The 17,590-nt window shown below is 37.5% G+C and overlaps 2 protein-coding genes across 2 annotated transcripts; both read left to right on the top strand.

Moving 5' to 3' along the window:
- The first annotated feature begins 6,039 nt into the window (after positions 1 to 6,039).
- Positions 6,040 to 13,907, top strand: LOC149152530 (cysteine-rich receptor-like protein kinase 25). Its single transcript, XM_089443510.1, has 6 exons — positions 6,040 to 7,070; positions 7,195 to 7,334; positions 7,464 to 7,624; positions 13,189 to 13,238; positions 13,330 to 13,564; positions 13,814 to 13,907. Exons 1-6 carry the CDS (start codon positions 6,101 to 6,103, stop codon positions 13,905 to 13,907), a joined length of 1,650 nt encoding a protein of 549 aa, XP_089299636.1. The 5' UTR covers positions 6,040 to 6,100.
- An 859-nt stretch (positions 13,908 to 14,766) lies between these two features.
- On the top strand, positions 14,767 to 15,882 carry LOC149152529 (phenylalanine ammonia-lyase 1-like). The gene has a single exon (XM_089443509.1). It carries the CDS (start codon positions 14,767 to 14,769, stop codon positions 15,880 to 15,882), a length of 1,116 nt encoding a protein of 371 aa, XP_089299635.1.
- The last annotated feature ends 1,708 nt before the right edge of the window (positions 15,883 to 17,590 follow it).

Genomic DNA, 17,590 nt, shown 5'->3' with positions numbered 1-17,590 from the left:
TTGAGGGAGATCCTCCTTCTGTGATCTTGGTTCTTGGGGGTTGAGATAGGCCTGGTCCTCCTGGATTCTCCGCGTTACCAGCCCCAACCTTCCTTTCGAGCCATCGAGCGAGGTAATATTGTTCCACGATTCATTCAGTTCTGGGTTCTCCTTCAATGTCCCGTGAAAACTGCTTGCTCCAAAGAAATGTTCTAAGTTTTGCGCCGTTAAGTCCTTACCCCAAACCGACAGAATATCTTCCGGTTCAGGGTCAAGCTCGACCGTTTCACAAGAGTTTACCATGATTAATCCGCCTGATTAACCGCTTAAGCTCACCAGCACAGTCTACTTTGGTTTCAGATCCAAGGTAATGCCTCAGATTAGGCGGAGGTCGCGACAACTATGTCACCCGGGTGACAAATCCAGGTGGTTTCCTGAAGCCAGGGTCGCGTTGTCTCCAGTTGTTTCCGAACTTCACCCGCTGTCCATCCTCGCGCCGTCCCAGGCCTTCTGATTCTGCCAGGTGTCTTTTCCTGGCGCCTTGGATAGCTAGTCGCACCGTCCACAGGCCTCCTTAGCATGCGACCGCTTCCCTTTTCGCTCCAATCCTTGCCGTCTAGCCTTAGGCCCTCGGCCCTTTTGGCCGCAGGCTTCACTCCCGTGACCATGCCCCAATGCCTGCGGTCTTTCTCCTCATCAAAGCCTTCCCGAGTTGTGTCAAGGTCTTTATAATAGTCATGTTAGGGTTTATATGTGTTGGGTTTATAATTTTTATCCCTTAGGTTTATTATTCCCTTGGGTTTATAATATCAATCCTTTCAGTATATTGATCTAAGGGTTCATATTCGTAGGGTTTAATATTATTAAAAAATGGTCAACAATAAACAACCATGTTCGACCATAATCAACCATGGTTCAACATTGCACTGTGACAAGGATTGTCTCAATATGAAAATCAACTGTGGTCAACCATGTTTATTTTAGTATTTTTAATATTTATCTATGGGATTTTTTACCTTGGGTTTATAATATAACTCCCTTGGGTTTAATATTATTCCCTTCGGTTCAAAATCCCTTAGGGGTTTAGTATTAATCCCTCGGGCTTATTATTCCTTTGGTTTTATAATATCAATCCCTTGGGTTTATTATTCTCTTAGGTTTATAATATTAATCATGGTCTACCATTTTCAATCATATCCAACCATGGTTGAATGTCACATCGTGACAAGGATTGTCTCACCATGAAAATAAACCATGTTTATTTTGTCTCAATATGAAAATCAACAATGGTTAAGGATGGTTATTGATATTTATTTTTCGATTTGTAATATTTATCACGGGGTTTAAACAACTTGGATTTATAATATTAATCCATTGGGTTTAAAATATCAATCTTTTCTGTTTTTAGTATTGATCCCTTGCATTTTTTTATCCCTTAGGTTTATAATTTTTTTCTGTTGGGTTTATAATATTAAATGGTTGGGTTTATTAGTTCCTTGGGTTAATAATATTAACAATCCCTTTGGTTTATTAGTCCCTTAAGTTTAAAATGTTAATTCTTAGGGTTTATTACTCTCTTGGGTTTTTATATTGGTTTTTTGGGTTTATTAATTCCTCACGTTTTTTAATCGCTTGGATTTATTAATCCTTTGTGTTTATAATATTATTTTGTTGGGTTTACTATTTCCTTGGGTTTATAATATTAAATTCTTAAGTTTATTTGTTCTTTAAGTTTATAATATTAGTAATTCATTGGGTTTATCATTTAATCTCTTAGGTTTATTAATCCCCAATATTAAGGTTTAAATAATACTGCTAATGTTTAATATTAATCCCTTAGGTTTACAATGCTTATCCCTTCCGTTTATTAACCTATTGGGTTTATAATATTAACATTCCCTAGGATTTATTCATCCCTTGGGTTTATAATATTCATAGTCATGTGGGTTTATCAATCCTTTGAGTTTAAAATATTAATTCCTAAGCTTAATTAATCCCTTATGTTTTTAATATTGATCCCTTGCAATTTTTTATGCCTTGGGTTTCTAATATTTTTCCCTTGGGTTTATCTATTCCTTGGGTTTATAATATCAAATGATTGGGTTTTTTCATTCTTCAAGTTTATAATATTAATAATTCATTTTCTTTATCATTTAATCCCTTGGTTTTATTAATCCCCTCAGCTTAAAATATTGATTCCTAAGAGTTATTAATCGTTTGGGTTTTTAATATTAGTTCGTTGGGTTTATGGATTCCTTGGGTATATTGATCCCTTGCATTTATTAATCATTTGGTTTTATAATATTAATGCCCTGGGTTTGTAATCCCTTGGTTTCATAAAACATCGATATAAAGGGTTAAATATTTGTCCAACTATTTATTATTATGTCAATATCACAATAGATTAATCTAATATATAAATCAACAATGGACAACCATGTTTTTTTAGGGTTTATAATAGTCATGTTAGACTTCATATGCGTTGGGTTTATAATTTTTATCCCTTAAGTTTATTATTCCCTTGTGTTTATAATATCAATCATTTTGGTTTATTGATCTAAGGGTTCATATTCCTAGGGTTTAATATTATTCAACAATGGCCAACAATAAACAACCATGTTTGACCATGATCAACCATGGTCCAACATCGCATTGTGATAAGGATTGTCTCAATATGAAAATCAATAGTGCTCATCCCTGTTTATTTTAGTATTTTTAATATTTATCAAGGGTTTTTATACCTTGGGTTTATAATATTACTCCCTTGGGTTTAATATTATTCCCTTCGGTTCACAATCCCTTGGGGTTTTAGTATTAATCCCTTGGGTTTATTATTCTCTTAGGTTTATAATATTAAACATGGCCAACCATTGCTAATCATAGTCAACCATGATAAACTATGGTTGAATGTTGCATTGTGACAAGGATTGTCTCACCATGAAAATAAGCCATGTTTATTTTAGTGTTTACCAATATTGGGTTTATAATATTAATCCCTTGAGTTCAATATTTTTCCCTTCAGTTCATAATCCCTTGGGGTTTTAGTATTAATCATCGTGGTTTATGTTTCCCTTGGGTTCATAATATCAATCCCTTGGGTTTATAATATCAATCATGGTCAGCCATGGCCAACCATAACCAATCATGGTAAATCGTGGTCAATCATGCTGAGATCTCGCATTATGACAAAAATTATCTCGATATAAAAGTCAGGTGAAATCATGGACAATCATGGTCAACCATGGTTGATGATGGTCCAACATGTTTTATATAATCAAACATGGTCAACCCTGGTCAATCGTGGTCAAACATGTTTGAACGTTGCATTCTGACAAAAATTGTATTGATATAAAAATCAACCATGATCAACCACGGTCCAATGTCGAATTGTGACAAAGATTGTGTGGATATGAAAATTAACCATGTTCCAACATGACATTGTGATAAGGATTGTCTCAATATGAAAATCAAACATGATCAACAATGGTCCAACATCGCATTGTGACAAAGACTGTTTGGATATGAAAATTAACTAGGGTCAACCATGGTCAATCATGTTTATTTTAGTGTTTATAATATTTATCTTAGGGTTTATATATGTTGGGTTTATAATATTAGTCCCTTGGGTTTGTTATTCCCTTAGTTTTATAATATCGATCGATTGGGTTTATAAATATTAATCATGGTAAATCATGGTCCATCATAGCCAACCATGTTCAACCATGGTCAAACCATATGGATATGAAAATCAACCATTCTCAATCATGGTCCAACATTGTGTTCTGACAGAGATTGTCTCGATATGAAAATCAATCATGGTCAGCCATGGTTAACCATGGTCCAACATTGCATTATGACAAGGATTGTCTCTATATGGAAATTAACCCTTGGGGTTTTATTATTAATCCCTTGGGTTTATTATTCCTTTGGGTTTATAATATCAATTGCTTGGGTTTATTATTCCGCGCTCAACCATGGTTTATTATGATATCAACCATGGTCCAACATCGAATTATGATAAGGATTATCTCAATGTGAAAATCAACGATGATCAATCATGTTTATTTTAGTGTTTATAATCTTTATCTTAGTGTTTATATATGTTGGGTTTATAATATTAGTCCCTTGGGTTTAATATTATTCCCTTTGGTTCATAATCCCTTGGGGTTTTAGTATTAATCCCTTCGGTTTATAATATCAATACATTGAGTTTATAATATTAATCATTTTCAATCATGGTCAACCATAACCAATGATGTTCAACATGGCCAAACAAGGCTAGATATTGAAATCAACCATGGTCAACTATGGTCTAACATTGTGTTCTAAGAAAGATTGTCTCAATATGAAAATCAATCATGGTCAACCATGGTTAACCATGGTCCAATGTTGGATTGTGACAACGATTGTCTCTATATGGAAATCAACCATGGTCAACCATGTTTATTTTAGGGTTTGTAATATTTATGTTAGGGTTTTATATCCCTTGGGTTTATAATTGTTATCCCTTAGGTTTATTATTCCATTAGGTTTATAATAAAAATTCCTTGGGTTTATTGATCATGGTCAACCATGTTTTATAGAATCAGACATGGTCAATTGTGGACAACCATGGTCAATCTTGGGTTTTTAGTATTAATCCCAATTGTTTCTTATTCCTTTGGGTCAAACATGGTGAATCATAGTCAACCATGGTCAAGCATGCTCAAATGTTGCTTTGTGATAAATAATGTCTCCATATGAAATTCAACCATGGTCAACCACAGTCAACCATGATCCAACGTCACATTGTGACAAATAATTAATTAATAGTATTAATTATTTACATTATTAATTATTATTATATAAAAATGAATTAAAAATTATTATTATTATTATTATTATTATTATTAATTAATTAATTAATTAATATTCATATTATTATTATTTACCAATATTTAAGTAAATAAATATTATTATTGTTTAACCATAATTAACTATTTTACTATTATTTATTCATTTTCTTAGTAAATTATTATTAAAATTATTATAAAATAAAATTATTTATATTTTTTCTAAAACGATAGCAAATTTATTTATTTTTAATAAAATAAGTAATTATTTATTTAACTGTTATAAAAAATGAGTAATAAATTATTATTATTGTTATCCCATTTTTCATTGTATATTTAATAATAGTTTCTCTTATAGAGAGAAATAAAGCCTTATGGATATGTGAATCACTTTTACTAAAATAATTATTATTCTTAAGATTATTATTGTTAATTAGTATTACTAATATTATTATGAGTTAATATTGTTATTAAAATAATATTATTATTATAATATTAAATAATAATCATAAATATATTACAATATGATTGTTATTATTTATATAGTTATTATTAATCATAAATCGCTAATTTAAAAAAAATATATATATACATAATAATTATTAATGTGATCAATATAAACTTATTTTAACATATTAACAATATTAAAAAATATTATTGTATATATAATTTATATATACTTATCTGCAATCATATTTACCCTCAACTCAACCACATTAGTAAATATAATTATGCTAATTTATTTATTTATTTAAAATATCCTCTCGTGCATTCTTGAATATCTCCGCCCAATTTAATGAGAATTGCCGCATAATCAGACTTTTCCGTTAATACATAGACTTTACGGGCCATTCAAAGTCGTGGGGACCGTCCAACGTGGTAGTGGGCCAAATATAAGTTTTGCACTTATTTTCCACATAAATATCTCACCGCACTCAACGAAATCTTGCTTTGGATGGTTTAAAGGGGCCTGCCTCTGCTCTGTATAAACAATACAGACCAAATCAAATATAATCTTTCTTCAAGTCCATAAAAGTTTTCAATTTCGACGGCTCATCATCGTCAAACCGCGTTTCCTGTAAGCGGCCCATTCACTTCACTTTGACAATTGGTTGTGTTCTATTATTATATTCAAATCGTTGAATATTGATTAACAATCTCCTATAGTTATATATTCAAATTGTTGAATATTGATTAACTATCTCCTATCCTTATATATTCAGTGGAATACATTTTAACTTTTGGGGGCATTATTGGCATGTTTATGCACTGCGGCTTTCCACTGTCCAATGGCCATTAATAGAAACTTCCATGGAAGGGATTCTGCATGCTCTCCAGCCATGGGGCAAAGCATTAAACTATTCTATATAACCGTTGTTGTTGGAGCATTCTTTCAGGGAGGGATTTGCAATGCGCAGACAACCATGTGCAACCGCACCTTTAACTATACACAAGGCAGCGAGTTTCAGAGTAATTTGAATACAGTGTTTAATAGTCTTGTTCAACACATCTCCCGGACTGGGTTTAACTCTCCTGCGCATGGCCGAAGTCCTAACCAAATATATGGTCTCCTAAATTGCAGGGGAGACGCAACCGCGGATCAATGCCGCAATTGTTCACAAAGAGCGACTGCTGCCATACCACAAAGTGACGGTTGTGGGAAGGCGGTTGGGGGTAGAATTTGGATGGATTTGTGCTTCTTGCGTTATGAAAACTATAGTTTCTTCGGAAAATTGGACACAAATGGAATATATTTACACAATCTGGCCAATGTCTCCGAACCTCAAGTCTTTAATGCGGCTGTTGTGAAGCTCTTATCCAGTTTGTCGACTGAAGCAGAATCTGGATCTAAATTATATGCTTCCGGCAACACTAAAGATTCTTTGTTTCGAGAGATTTATGGTCTCGTCGAGTGCGGGAGAGATATATCTAGTGATGACTGCTCAACATGTCTCTCAAATACAGTCAATAATATTTTCGCATCTTATGCTGGAACGCAAGGAGCCCAGGGTTTGATGGAAAGCTGCATAGTTCGTTATGAAATATATCCTTTCTTAGCTTCGACTGCGCTTCCACCATCGCCTTTCTCTAAACCGCTGGTCGATACACCACCGAAGCAGAACACACCATCAGACAAGTCTTGGAAGAAAATACTTATAATTTTAGTCATTGCTGCCGGTTTGCTGCTCCTCTTATTGGTATGCTTGTTTTCATGTAGAAGAAGATTGAAATCTGCCATATTCCGAAGGCTGTCCGAAGGTATTGCATATGAACTCCGGGAGCTCGGATCCTAATATACTTGAGCTAGCAGTGCATCTGATTCCAAAATATGATTGATAGAATAGAATATTTTCTAACGTGCCGTCTAATTTTTGTTATATAGATAATGGGCATGTGGAGGAAGACGCATTGATCAATGAGGATCACCAAATAGTATTTACGATGGAAACATTGCGAGCCGCTACGGGAAATTTTCGTGATGATAACAAGCTTGGAGAGGGAGGTTTTGGCCCTGTATACAAGGTAACATAGGATAAGAAAGCTTTCTACTAGCTATTTACAGAATCTTAAATCATACAGATATGTTGTATGACTAATATTAACATTAATTTTGCAAAATCTTCAAACCCATGTTTTGTCTGAATCTCTCAGGGAACTACTAGGGATGGAAAAGAAATAGCAGTGAAAAAGCTGTCCTTAAAATCTCTTCAAGGAAAGAAAGAATTTTTGAATGAGGTTAAGCTTGTGGCCAAAATTCAGCATCGGAACCTTGTGAACCTATTGGGCTGTTGCGCAGAGGGATCTGAAAGGTTGCTTGTTGTTGGGTATTTTCAAATGGAGAAATACCAAAACCAATCATCCAAATACCACAGAGCCAATGCTCTGTTTCATCTCTTCCAGAACCTTTGCACAACGAAGCTATTAAAACAAATATGCTCATAACAGCTCATTACACAGCCATAAAACATTTTTCTATTGATTAAAAACAAACATTCTGTTACATACTTCTTCCTCTGTTCAAAGAGGGAATCACAAAAAAAACTCTGCTGCTCTCACAGATTTTCCACTGCTGTGGAAATTACAAAACAGCTTCAAGCTGTTCCTGTGTTTTCTTTATGGTCAACAATACATAACAATTTGCCTCTGTTATGTTTTCAGCACTGCTGTGCTTCCTTCTCAATTCTTCTTTCCAATCCTGCGCGAACACACTACACTGTTCTTCGTGAACAACACACAAAAAAAAATCACGCACCCATCATGCGTAGTCACCATACCCATGAAAACTAATTCACGTCGGCCCCCTTTTCTTTTTACTGCATATACATGCGGGCTCAACACATACAAAAAAAATTACAGCATACGCAGTCACTACTGCACTCAAAAACTACATGACACTTTTCCACACGCCGGCATACATGGCGTTATATAAAAAAACATATAAAAAAATAACGTGGCCCATAACTAAAATTAAACACATGCCCATAACATATTAAAAGCCTCACTAAATTCTACGTATGCCCATTACCTTATTAAAGGCCTCACCAAAAAAACTACGACCAACCATTAAGAGCATTAACGCTTCCATCCTCGGCGGTCAGCGGAGAAGTCAAACACTCCACGCAATTTTTGATTTGACGCGGGCGGGGTCGGCTGACGTCACTTCGGTGCCACGTGTCGCCACCCTATTCGTTGTGCCCGGTCATTAACCTCCGCGCAGCTTCGTGGAGATCTGAGTCAGCAAACCCGATCCAACACAATTCGCACACCACTGTCCGGCAACCAGCACGACCTTTAGCGTCCGGGGAAAGTGGTTTTTCGGTGCTCGTACATGGGACGCGTGGCGGCAAGAGAGTGTGTTCGGAGCCCTTCCGGCGGATACAGCCTTTTGCCAAAGGCGGTGCGAACAAGAGGGTGGTTTCGTTCTGGCGGTTTCGGGTGCAGCGTGCTGGCTGAGTTGGCTGCCCACGTCCGCCTGCCACTGTGCAGTTGGAATTAATATTCCAACACTCCCCTTTAATTTCAACTGCTGGGCATTCAATCTTACCCAAACATCATCCTCACATAGAGGGATTCACCAACTGCTTCTGATGCAGTTCACAAACAAACAAAGTTGTCTTCCTCTTAATAGAGGGATTCACCTGAAACTGTGCTTAAGAGCACCTTCCTCATGACAGAGGGATTCACCAGTTATAAAAAAACATCTTCCTCTTAACAGAGGGATTTACCAATGACTATGCTGAAAAGCATCATCCTCTTGATAGAGGGATTTACCATGACACTGTGCTGAAAAGCACCTTCCTCTTTAATAGAGGGTTTCACCAAATGACTGCTTCAAATGCAGCTCCAAAACAAAACATTCATTGCACTGTTGTGTATACTCCACACTGCTGTGTGTTCACTTGCACTGCTTGTGCACTTTTCAAAGACAAAATACTCTGTCTTTTCTGGAACAATTACACTGTCCCAACTTACAAATTTACACTGCTGTGTGTAAACATTTCTTACACTCACTGTTGTTGTATATGTTGCATTTCAATTCAATGAACAACAAATTCATTACATTTACCTTTACTGCTGTAAGGAAAATTTCTTTTGCATGTGCTGCTGTCCATTACATCTCATTTCTTCAACAAAACTTTAATGCTGCTGCATCTTTCTTGTTTGCATTGCTGTGTGCACATACACTTGGCACTTCATTCTCCACAAAAAAAAATTAACACGGGCTGCTGCCTTTTCTTATGCACCCTTGCTTCACACAATCTTCAGCTTCATTCATTTTATTTTCACAACGCACTGCTGTGCAATCCCTTTCAATTTTCTGCTGCCATACACATTCTCATTCATCCATGTGCATTAAAAATCTGCTGTCCATGTTTTTCTTTAGACATTTCTGTGCATGTTGCATTGTATACAAAAAGATTACATTTTTCACTGCTGTGTGAAAAATTTCATTGCATTCTCAGCCACTGGCCATTTACGCTCTGCTGCGTTTTGCCTTCTTCTCATTTTCTTATCACTGCTTTGCATTTTCATTCCCAATACAAAACATTTTCCATCTGCTGTGTATTATACTCACTCTGCTGTGAGTATGTTCTCTCATATTACATAGAAGGAAACTACCTTCCATTGCTATGCATTTCAATGCATGTGCACCATAACAAAAATTTCCAAACTGCTGTTTTGTGTTTTATCTTCCCACTCCTGTGAGGGTCTCCATGCTCTGCATACTTTTCTTCTTGCGCTGCTGCTCTTCACATTTGAGTGCTGCCTCCTTTTCTTCTCTGCTGTTATAGCAGATTTATCTTCATGTCCTTCCCTTATAAAAAAATTCCATCAAGGAGTGACTGTTAATATAGTTTAGCAAAAAATAATTTACAAGCTCCCCTTTAATGTATGCTATATCTTCTTTCAGTTGACTCTTCTCAAAAGAAACTTAGATTAGTTGCAAAGCTCAAGGGACTTTCACATTGTATTTCCTTCCTTCTCCATACTTGTGTAACTTTCTTCTTTTGTGTGGGTCTAGCTTGCATAGTAGCCCATCTTAAGTTACAATCCCGTGCCATATGCCCAATGTTATGACACTTGAAACATTCTACATTATTCATGAATAAAAATTCATGATTTCTTCTTGTGAAATTATTTCTTGGAGATTGTCGGGGACCACAACATCTATCTCCATGAAATGTTCTACAGTCTTTTGCCATATGACCAAAGTTTGAACAAGCATAACAATAACCATAAAATGAACTTTGGTACCTGGGAGATGGAGGTTTTCTTGATGTGCTTCTGAAACCTTGCTGCCTTGAGATCCTTTGATGATAACCATTGCATCTTGCTTCTTTGACATCAGCTACATTTCTTTTTGGAGCTGGATTTCTTCTATTGCAGCCTTCATTTTTCTCCTTGCCTTTGCTGGAACTAGGAGCATCATCATTTCTTACTGGCTTCTTCACATCTCCTTTGCTTAAAGCATCCTCATCCTTGTTTGAGGGTTCACCTACATACCCTAGTCCTGATTTATCAAATGGAGATCTGTGATAGCTGAGCATGTCATCCAAAGCTTGAGAGCTCTTCATGATCTTGTTCATCCCTTCAACCTTCTTCCTGAGGAGGACAATCTCTTCTTCTAACTTTTCACATTCATTACTTTTCTTTGCTAGTTGTCCCTCAGTTTCTTCCTTGCTACGAGTAGCTTCAGCTGCTACTATTTTGAAGGAGATAATGTCAATCTTCATTTTGGAGATTTCTTCATCTTTTGCTTGACTGCTCTTCATTTTCTTTTCATCTCCTTGTACCTGCTTCCTGGCTTCTTGTAGTTCGGACTTAAGGGAGGAGACCTCTACCTTATATTGTCCAATCTCTTCCACAAGTTTGTTCACCCTCATGTGCCTTTGTTCAAGTTGACTTGACAAGGCATCTGCCTGCTTATTTGCCTTGTTCAACTGATTTGTCATGGATATGACTTCTTCATGATGCTTCCTCTTGCATTCTTCAAGTTCCTTCTTAAGCTTGGCAAGCTCTTCATCCCTTTCTCTTACTTGAACCTTGATGAGGTCAAGCTTCTCATTCTCAGCTTTTATGATGGGTTCTTCTTGACTCATTGTCATGGTCAGTGCTCCCTTTGCATGAAGGTCATGCAGTCTGTCCCATATATCCTTTGCTGATGTATATTTTCCAAGGTTCCTCTTCACTGAATCAGGGAGACCATCCAAGATAGTCTTTGCTGCTTGTGCATCATATTCCATGGATTCTTTATCCATCTTGCTGTCATCAATCACTGACTCCCAGACTTCAATCCCCTCAGACATTAGGAAAACCCTCATCATTATTTCCCATACATCAAAGTTTCCATCAAACTTTGGAACCTCAAATACAATGCTTTCAAACAGATTGCCTTCTAATTTAGTAGAGGGGGGAGACACATTTTTAACAGCCCTGGAGGCTTTCTTCTTTGACCTTGCCATTCTTATCTAGGCTTCAAATACTTGACTGTTTTTTTTAAAACAACTGACTGTCTTTAATAATAACTCAAAAACTTGAGAAATACCTGAATCCCTTTGGCTGAAACTTCACACTGCTGGAGAAGCTTTCTCTGCTGCAACCACACCTTCCTTCAGCTTCTTTGAGTCTTCAAAGAGCATGAACCTGCTCTGTCACCATCAAAGAGCCTGGACTAGCTCTGATACCACTGTTGGGTATTTTCAAATGGAGAAATACCAAAACCAATCATCCAAATACCACAGAGCCAATGCTCTGTTTCATCTCTTCCAGAACCTTTGCACAGCGAAGCTATTAAAACAAATATGCTCATAACAGCTCATTACACAGCCATAAAACATTTTTCTATTGATTAAAAACAAACATTCTGTTACATACTTCTTCCTCTGTTCAAAGAGGGAATCACAAAAAAAACTCTGCTGCTCTCACAGATTTTCCACTGCTGTGGAAATTACAAAACAGCTTCAAGCTGTTCCTGTGTTTTCTTTATGGTCAACAATACATAACAATTTGCCTCTGTTATGTTTTCAGCACTGCTGTGCTTCCTTCTCAATTCTTCTTTCCAATCCTGCGCGAACACACTACACTGTTCTTCGTGAACAACACACAAAAAAAAATCACGCACCCATCATGCGTAGTCACCATACCCATGAAAACTAATTCACGTCGGCCCCCTTTTCTTTTTACTGCATATACATGCGGGCTCAACACATACAAAAAAAATTACAGCATACGCAGTCACTACTGCACTCAAAAACTACATGACACTTTTCCACACGCCGGCATACATGGCGTTATATAAAAAAACATATAAAAAAATAACGTGGCCCATAACTAAAATTAAACACATGCCCATAACATATTAAAAGCCTCACTAAATTCTACGTATGCCCATTACCTTATTAAAGGCCTCACCAAAAAAACTACGACCAACCATTAAGAGCATTAACGCTTCCATCCTCGGCGGTCAGCGGAGAAGTCAAACACTCCACGCAATTTTTGATTTGACGCGGGCGGGGTCGGCTGACGTCACTTCGGTGCCACGTGTCGCCACCCTATTCGTTGTGCCCGGTCATTAACCTCCGCGCAGCTTCGTGGAGATCTGAGTCAGCAGACCCGATCCAACACAATTCGCACACCACTGTCCGGCAACCAGCACGACCTTTAGCGTCCGGGGAAAGTGGTTTTTCGGTGCTCGTACATGGGACGCGTGGCGGCAAGAGAGTGTGTTCGGAGCCCTTCCGGCGGATACAGCCTTTTGCCAAAGGCGGTGCGAACAAGAGGGTGGTTTCGTTCTGGCGGTTTCGGGTGCAGCGTGCTGGCTGAGTTGGCTGCCCACGTCCGCCTGCCACTGTGCAGTTGGAATTAATATTCCAACACTTGTTTATGAGTACTTACCAAATAAGAGCCTAGACAAAATTCTATTCGGTGAGCCACCTTCATCCTAATATGTTTGCCGATAAAATACATTGATGTGTAAACCTGCTTATTAAATAGTGTCCTCATTGGACAAATACAGATCCAAGCAAACGCAACCTGCTCGATTGGCAGAAGCGTTACAACATCATAATGGGAGTAGCTCGTGGGCTTCTCTATCTTCACCAGGATTCTCAACTGCGGATTATTCATCGGGATATCAAAGCAAGCAATATTTTGTTGGACGAACAACTAAATCCTAAAATTGCAGATTTTGGATTAGCAAAACTTTTTCCTGAAGACGAGACGCACGTCAGTACAAGAGTTGCTGGTACCTAGTAAGATTGCAAGACAATCATTACTCTCGCCTAGGGATGCAGCTGTTTTACTTTGCTGATTTTGATTTCAAGATGAATGTCCCTCTTGTAGTGCCATCTTAATTTGTTCTTGCCCATTTACATCGTCGATCAATCTTTTATTTTCTATGATCTGGGACTAGGTTTTCATTTGCATTTACCATTCAATTTATCATTCCTCAATTTCTAAATTTTCCTTCACTATATAATCTTTTCCATTGTAATTTGTAGCGGCTATATGGCACCAGAGTATGCTCTACAAGGCCAATTATCTGCAAAAGCTGATGTTTATAGCTTTGGGGTTCTTCTCGTGGAAAGAACATGAACTATAATTTGCAGTCAGCAACGATGGAGATGCTTTTAGGATGGGTGAGATACTGGTTATATCCAGAGTTTGTTATTTATTCATCTATCGAGAGTTTTTTGAAGATAGATTCTAGGGGGCTCACTGATTTCATATTGTTGGTGTACATGCACTTAGACTAGCTGTGTTGGTGTACATGCACTTAAACTAGCTGTGTTGGTGTACATGCACCTAGATTAGCTCCAGTTAACTTATTGCTTGCATGTGGCACATGTATACTTTAACATAAGATAAAGCACACTCAACTTCAGTTAGCTTTAGTTATTGCATGCACAACTAAGCTTAACTTACTTGCTTTTATGTATTTACTCTAAAACTAATATTGTAGAATCAATTTTCATTCTTTTCTCAATTCTTGCTCGCTTCCTTCCTTCTCTTGCAAGCTTGTTTATTGTTTTGCAGATCTAGATCTGTGTATCTCAAAAATCTTACATGGTATCAGAGCACAGGGATTTGTAATCAGTGCACAAGCAATTTTATTTGCAGGTTCAGAAGATTGAAGCAACAACAAAGAATGGAGTCTAAATTGGAGTTTCCACAATCCTCAATTCTCACTCCATATAATTATTTCGAATGGAAGCCAAAGATTCAACTTCATCTCAGAAGTAGAGGCTTATTTCGAATAACCATGGAAACAAAAGTTGAACCAACATCAGCAATGGAGAAAACAAGATATTTCAATCGCATGGACGAGGCCTTCGGCATCCTATGTTTATCTATTTCTCTGGAACTGCTATTTCATGTTGAATCATGTTCAACTCCAAATGAAGTATGGAAAAAATTGGAAGAATTGTTTGGAAAACAGGATGAAATGCTTAGAATGATAGACGATTCGATCGCAACCTATAGAAATCGTCGTGAAAGCTTTAGCTTAGAATCGGCCGTGTACGACGATGACGAGCCGCTGGACACAAATCTCAGGGAAAACGGCCGAACATTCAGTACTATTCACGAAGAAGAGGAGGAGTTTGAATTTAAAGGTTTCGTGGTCGAACCCGAACAAACTATGGGGTTAGTGAACAATAATGCCAAAAACGGTGGCCTAACCAGAAATCTCGAGGTCACTTTACAGCCAGCAGTTGGAGTACTAGCAGCGGGGAAATCGTGCGAGAACTTCACAGTATTACTACAAGTGAAAGCTCCACCTGCAATCGACAGACAACAGAAAAACCCGAAGCAGATTTCATCTTCTTTACTGCCGCATCCTAGCTACCGTGCTCCTATTGATCTGGTAACGGTCCTGGAGGTAAGCGGCAGCATGTCAGGAACCAAATTACAGCTATTAAAGCGGGCGATGAGGTTAGTAATTTCTTCACTGAGTCCGGCAGACCGGCTCTCGGTCGTCGCATTTTCTTCAACGGCTAAGCGCATGTTTCCCCTTAGGCGTATGGTTCCCAAAGGCCAGAGAGCCGTCCGTCACGTAATCGACGGCCTCGCCTGCAGCGAGGGCACTAACATCGCCGACGGCTTAAAGAAAGCACTGCACGGCGGGAACTTCCAGGGGACCCCAATCGGTGTCTCCATGGACAACCTGCGCCTCGCTCTCGCCGCAATCGGGAAGCTAATGTTCGCCCAACTCTCGGAGCTCGTCAACGATTACTACAACGGTGGCCTGCCTTCGAATCTCAGCGGTGGCCCCAACCCGAGCCTCGACTACGGCTTCAAGGGCGCCGAGATAGCCATGGCTTCCTACACATCGGAGCTCCAGTACCTCGCCAGCCCTGTCACCACCCACGTCCAGAGCGCCGAGCAGCACAACCAAGATGTCAATTCTCTGGGCCTCATCTCAGCCCGCAAATCAGCCGAGGCAATCGACATACTCAATCTCATGGTCTCCACATATTTGCTCGCGCTTTGTCAGGCCACAGATTTGCGACACCTGGAAGAAAACATGCTGAGCAAAAGTTTTGATTCCTGCGAGATCGACTCGGGGTGAAGGACACGACTGCCTAGCAGTTGTCTTTTCTCTACTTTTGCATTATATTTTGAGGGGGGTTTTCTTCCCACTGGGTTTTCCCTCTTTCCTCCTTTTTATGCATTGTATATGGGTACCTAAAATGGCCGTGTTGCCGGGACTCATTCATTTTGCATCACACTCACCTAAGTTATGCTTAAGGGGGGGTGTTGGTGTACATGCACTTAGACTAGCTGTGTTGGTGTACATGCACCTAGATTAGCTCCAGTTAACTTATTGCTTGCATGTGGCACATGTACACATTAACATAAGATAAAGCACACTCAGCTTTAGTTAGCTTTAGTTATTGCATGCACAACTAAGCTTAACTTAGCTGCTTTTATGTATTTATTCTAAAACTAATATTGTAGAATCAATTTTCATTCTTTTCTCAATTCTTGCTCGCTTCCTTCATTCTCTTGCAAGCTTCTTTATTGTTTTGCAGATCTAGATCTCTGTATCTCAAAAATCTTACACATATAAAGTCAGTATCTATTGAATTCAGAATAGAATTAAATTTAGGCCAATCTCATCAAAATAACGATCCGTTGTGATTATGCAGGCGTGGACATTATACAAACGAGGAGATATATAAAGTCAGTATCTATTGAATTCAGAATAGAATTAAATTTAGGCCAATCTCATCAAAATAACGATCCGTTGTGATTATGCAGGCGTGGACATTATACAAACGAGGAGATATTCTAGAGATAATTAATCCATTGATAATTGAAAGATGTGATGAGGAGCAATTGCTTTTTTTGTGTACGCAAGTCGACCCGTCACTGCGTCCACAGATGTCCACAGTAAATTTGATGCTTTCATCTCATTCTGTGACGCTACCGATTCCCACAAAGCCCGCTTTTATGAGGTCTTATGTTTCCCAGAACTCCAATTCCATCACTTCTGGGTCTGGATCTGGGTTGTCGCATTCCATTGCTACCACATTTTCTTTTGTAACATCTCAGACTCCTATGGTGGCTCCTCCATCTAACGCCGATGCTTCCATCACTGACTTGGAAGTCAGATAACGCGGAGTTTTAAGTCTGGTAAACTCCGCGTGAAGAAGCTATGCATATCAAGTTGTGTTATTTTTATACTTAGCCAGTCCATAGTTTTTCATTTATATTAAAATTTTCTAATATTTGATATTGTTAGACGCCTTTTATATATTCTAAACTTCTGTTTTTACTATAAAATTGGTTTTCTAAGTACCTTTTATCAATTTTGATATAATTTTGTTTTTACCATAAAATTGGTTGTGTAAGTATATTTTATAATTTTGATAATCACATATAATTTTTTTTAATATATTAAAATTAGTTTCAGAATTATTTTATTAATTTTGTAATAACATTAATTTCCAAAATACTTTTCATTAATTATGATGTAATGAGCAAATATGTAATTCCTAAATAAAAAATATATATATTATTGATTAGCGAATAATTTAATATAATGAGCAAATATATAACTAGAGAATAAAAGAATTGTTATTATTTTTTATTAATTAATTTTATTATTATTATATATAATTTAACTTTAAAACTTTAGTATTAAATATTCTAAATTTTAACTCTAGTATACAACCTTCTCTAATTTGCTCGTAGCTGGCCTCTTCGCAAGACCCAGCCTTACTGATTGCAGGCTGCATAATTAATCATTTGCTCATGACTTCAAAATGCAGTCA

The sequence above is a fragment of the Pinus tabuliformis genome, chromosome 9 (genome assembly GCF_031772625.1).
Source record: "Pinus tabuliformis cultivar Carrire ecotype Pingquan chromosome 9, CPIR1, whole genome shotgun sequence".
NCBI classification, from domain to species: Eukaryota; Viridiplantae; Streptophyta; class Pinopsida; order Pinales; family Pinaceae; genus Pinus; species Pinus tabuliformis.
The sequence above is the reverse complement of the archived record's forward strand: the minus strand, read 5'-3'. Positions and strand labels throughout refer to the sequence as shown.

Coding starts and splice junctions, on each gene's coding strand:
- LOC149152530 (XM_089443510.1), top strand. CDS start 6,101: ATGGCCATTAATAGAAACTTCCATGGAAGGGATTCTGCATGCTCTCCA. Junction 7,625..13,188: donor GCAGAGGGATCTGAAAGGTT/GCTTGTTGTTGG, acceptor TAATATTCCAAC/ACTTGTTTATGAGTACTTAC. Junction 13,565..13,813: donor ACAAGAGTTGCTGGTACCTA/GTAAGATTGCAA, acceptor TGTAATTTGTAG/CGGCTATATGGCACCAGAGT.
- LOC149152529 (XM_089443509.1), top strand. CDS start 14,767: ATGATAGACGATTCGATCGCAACCTATAGAAATCGTCGTGAAAGCTTT.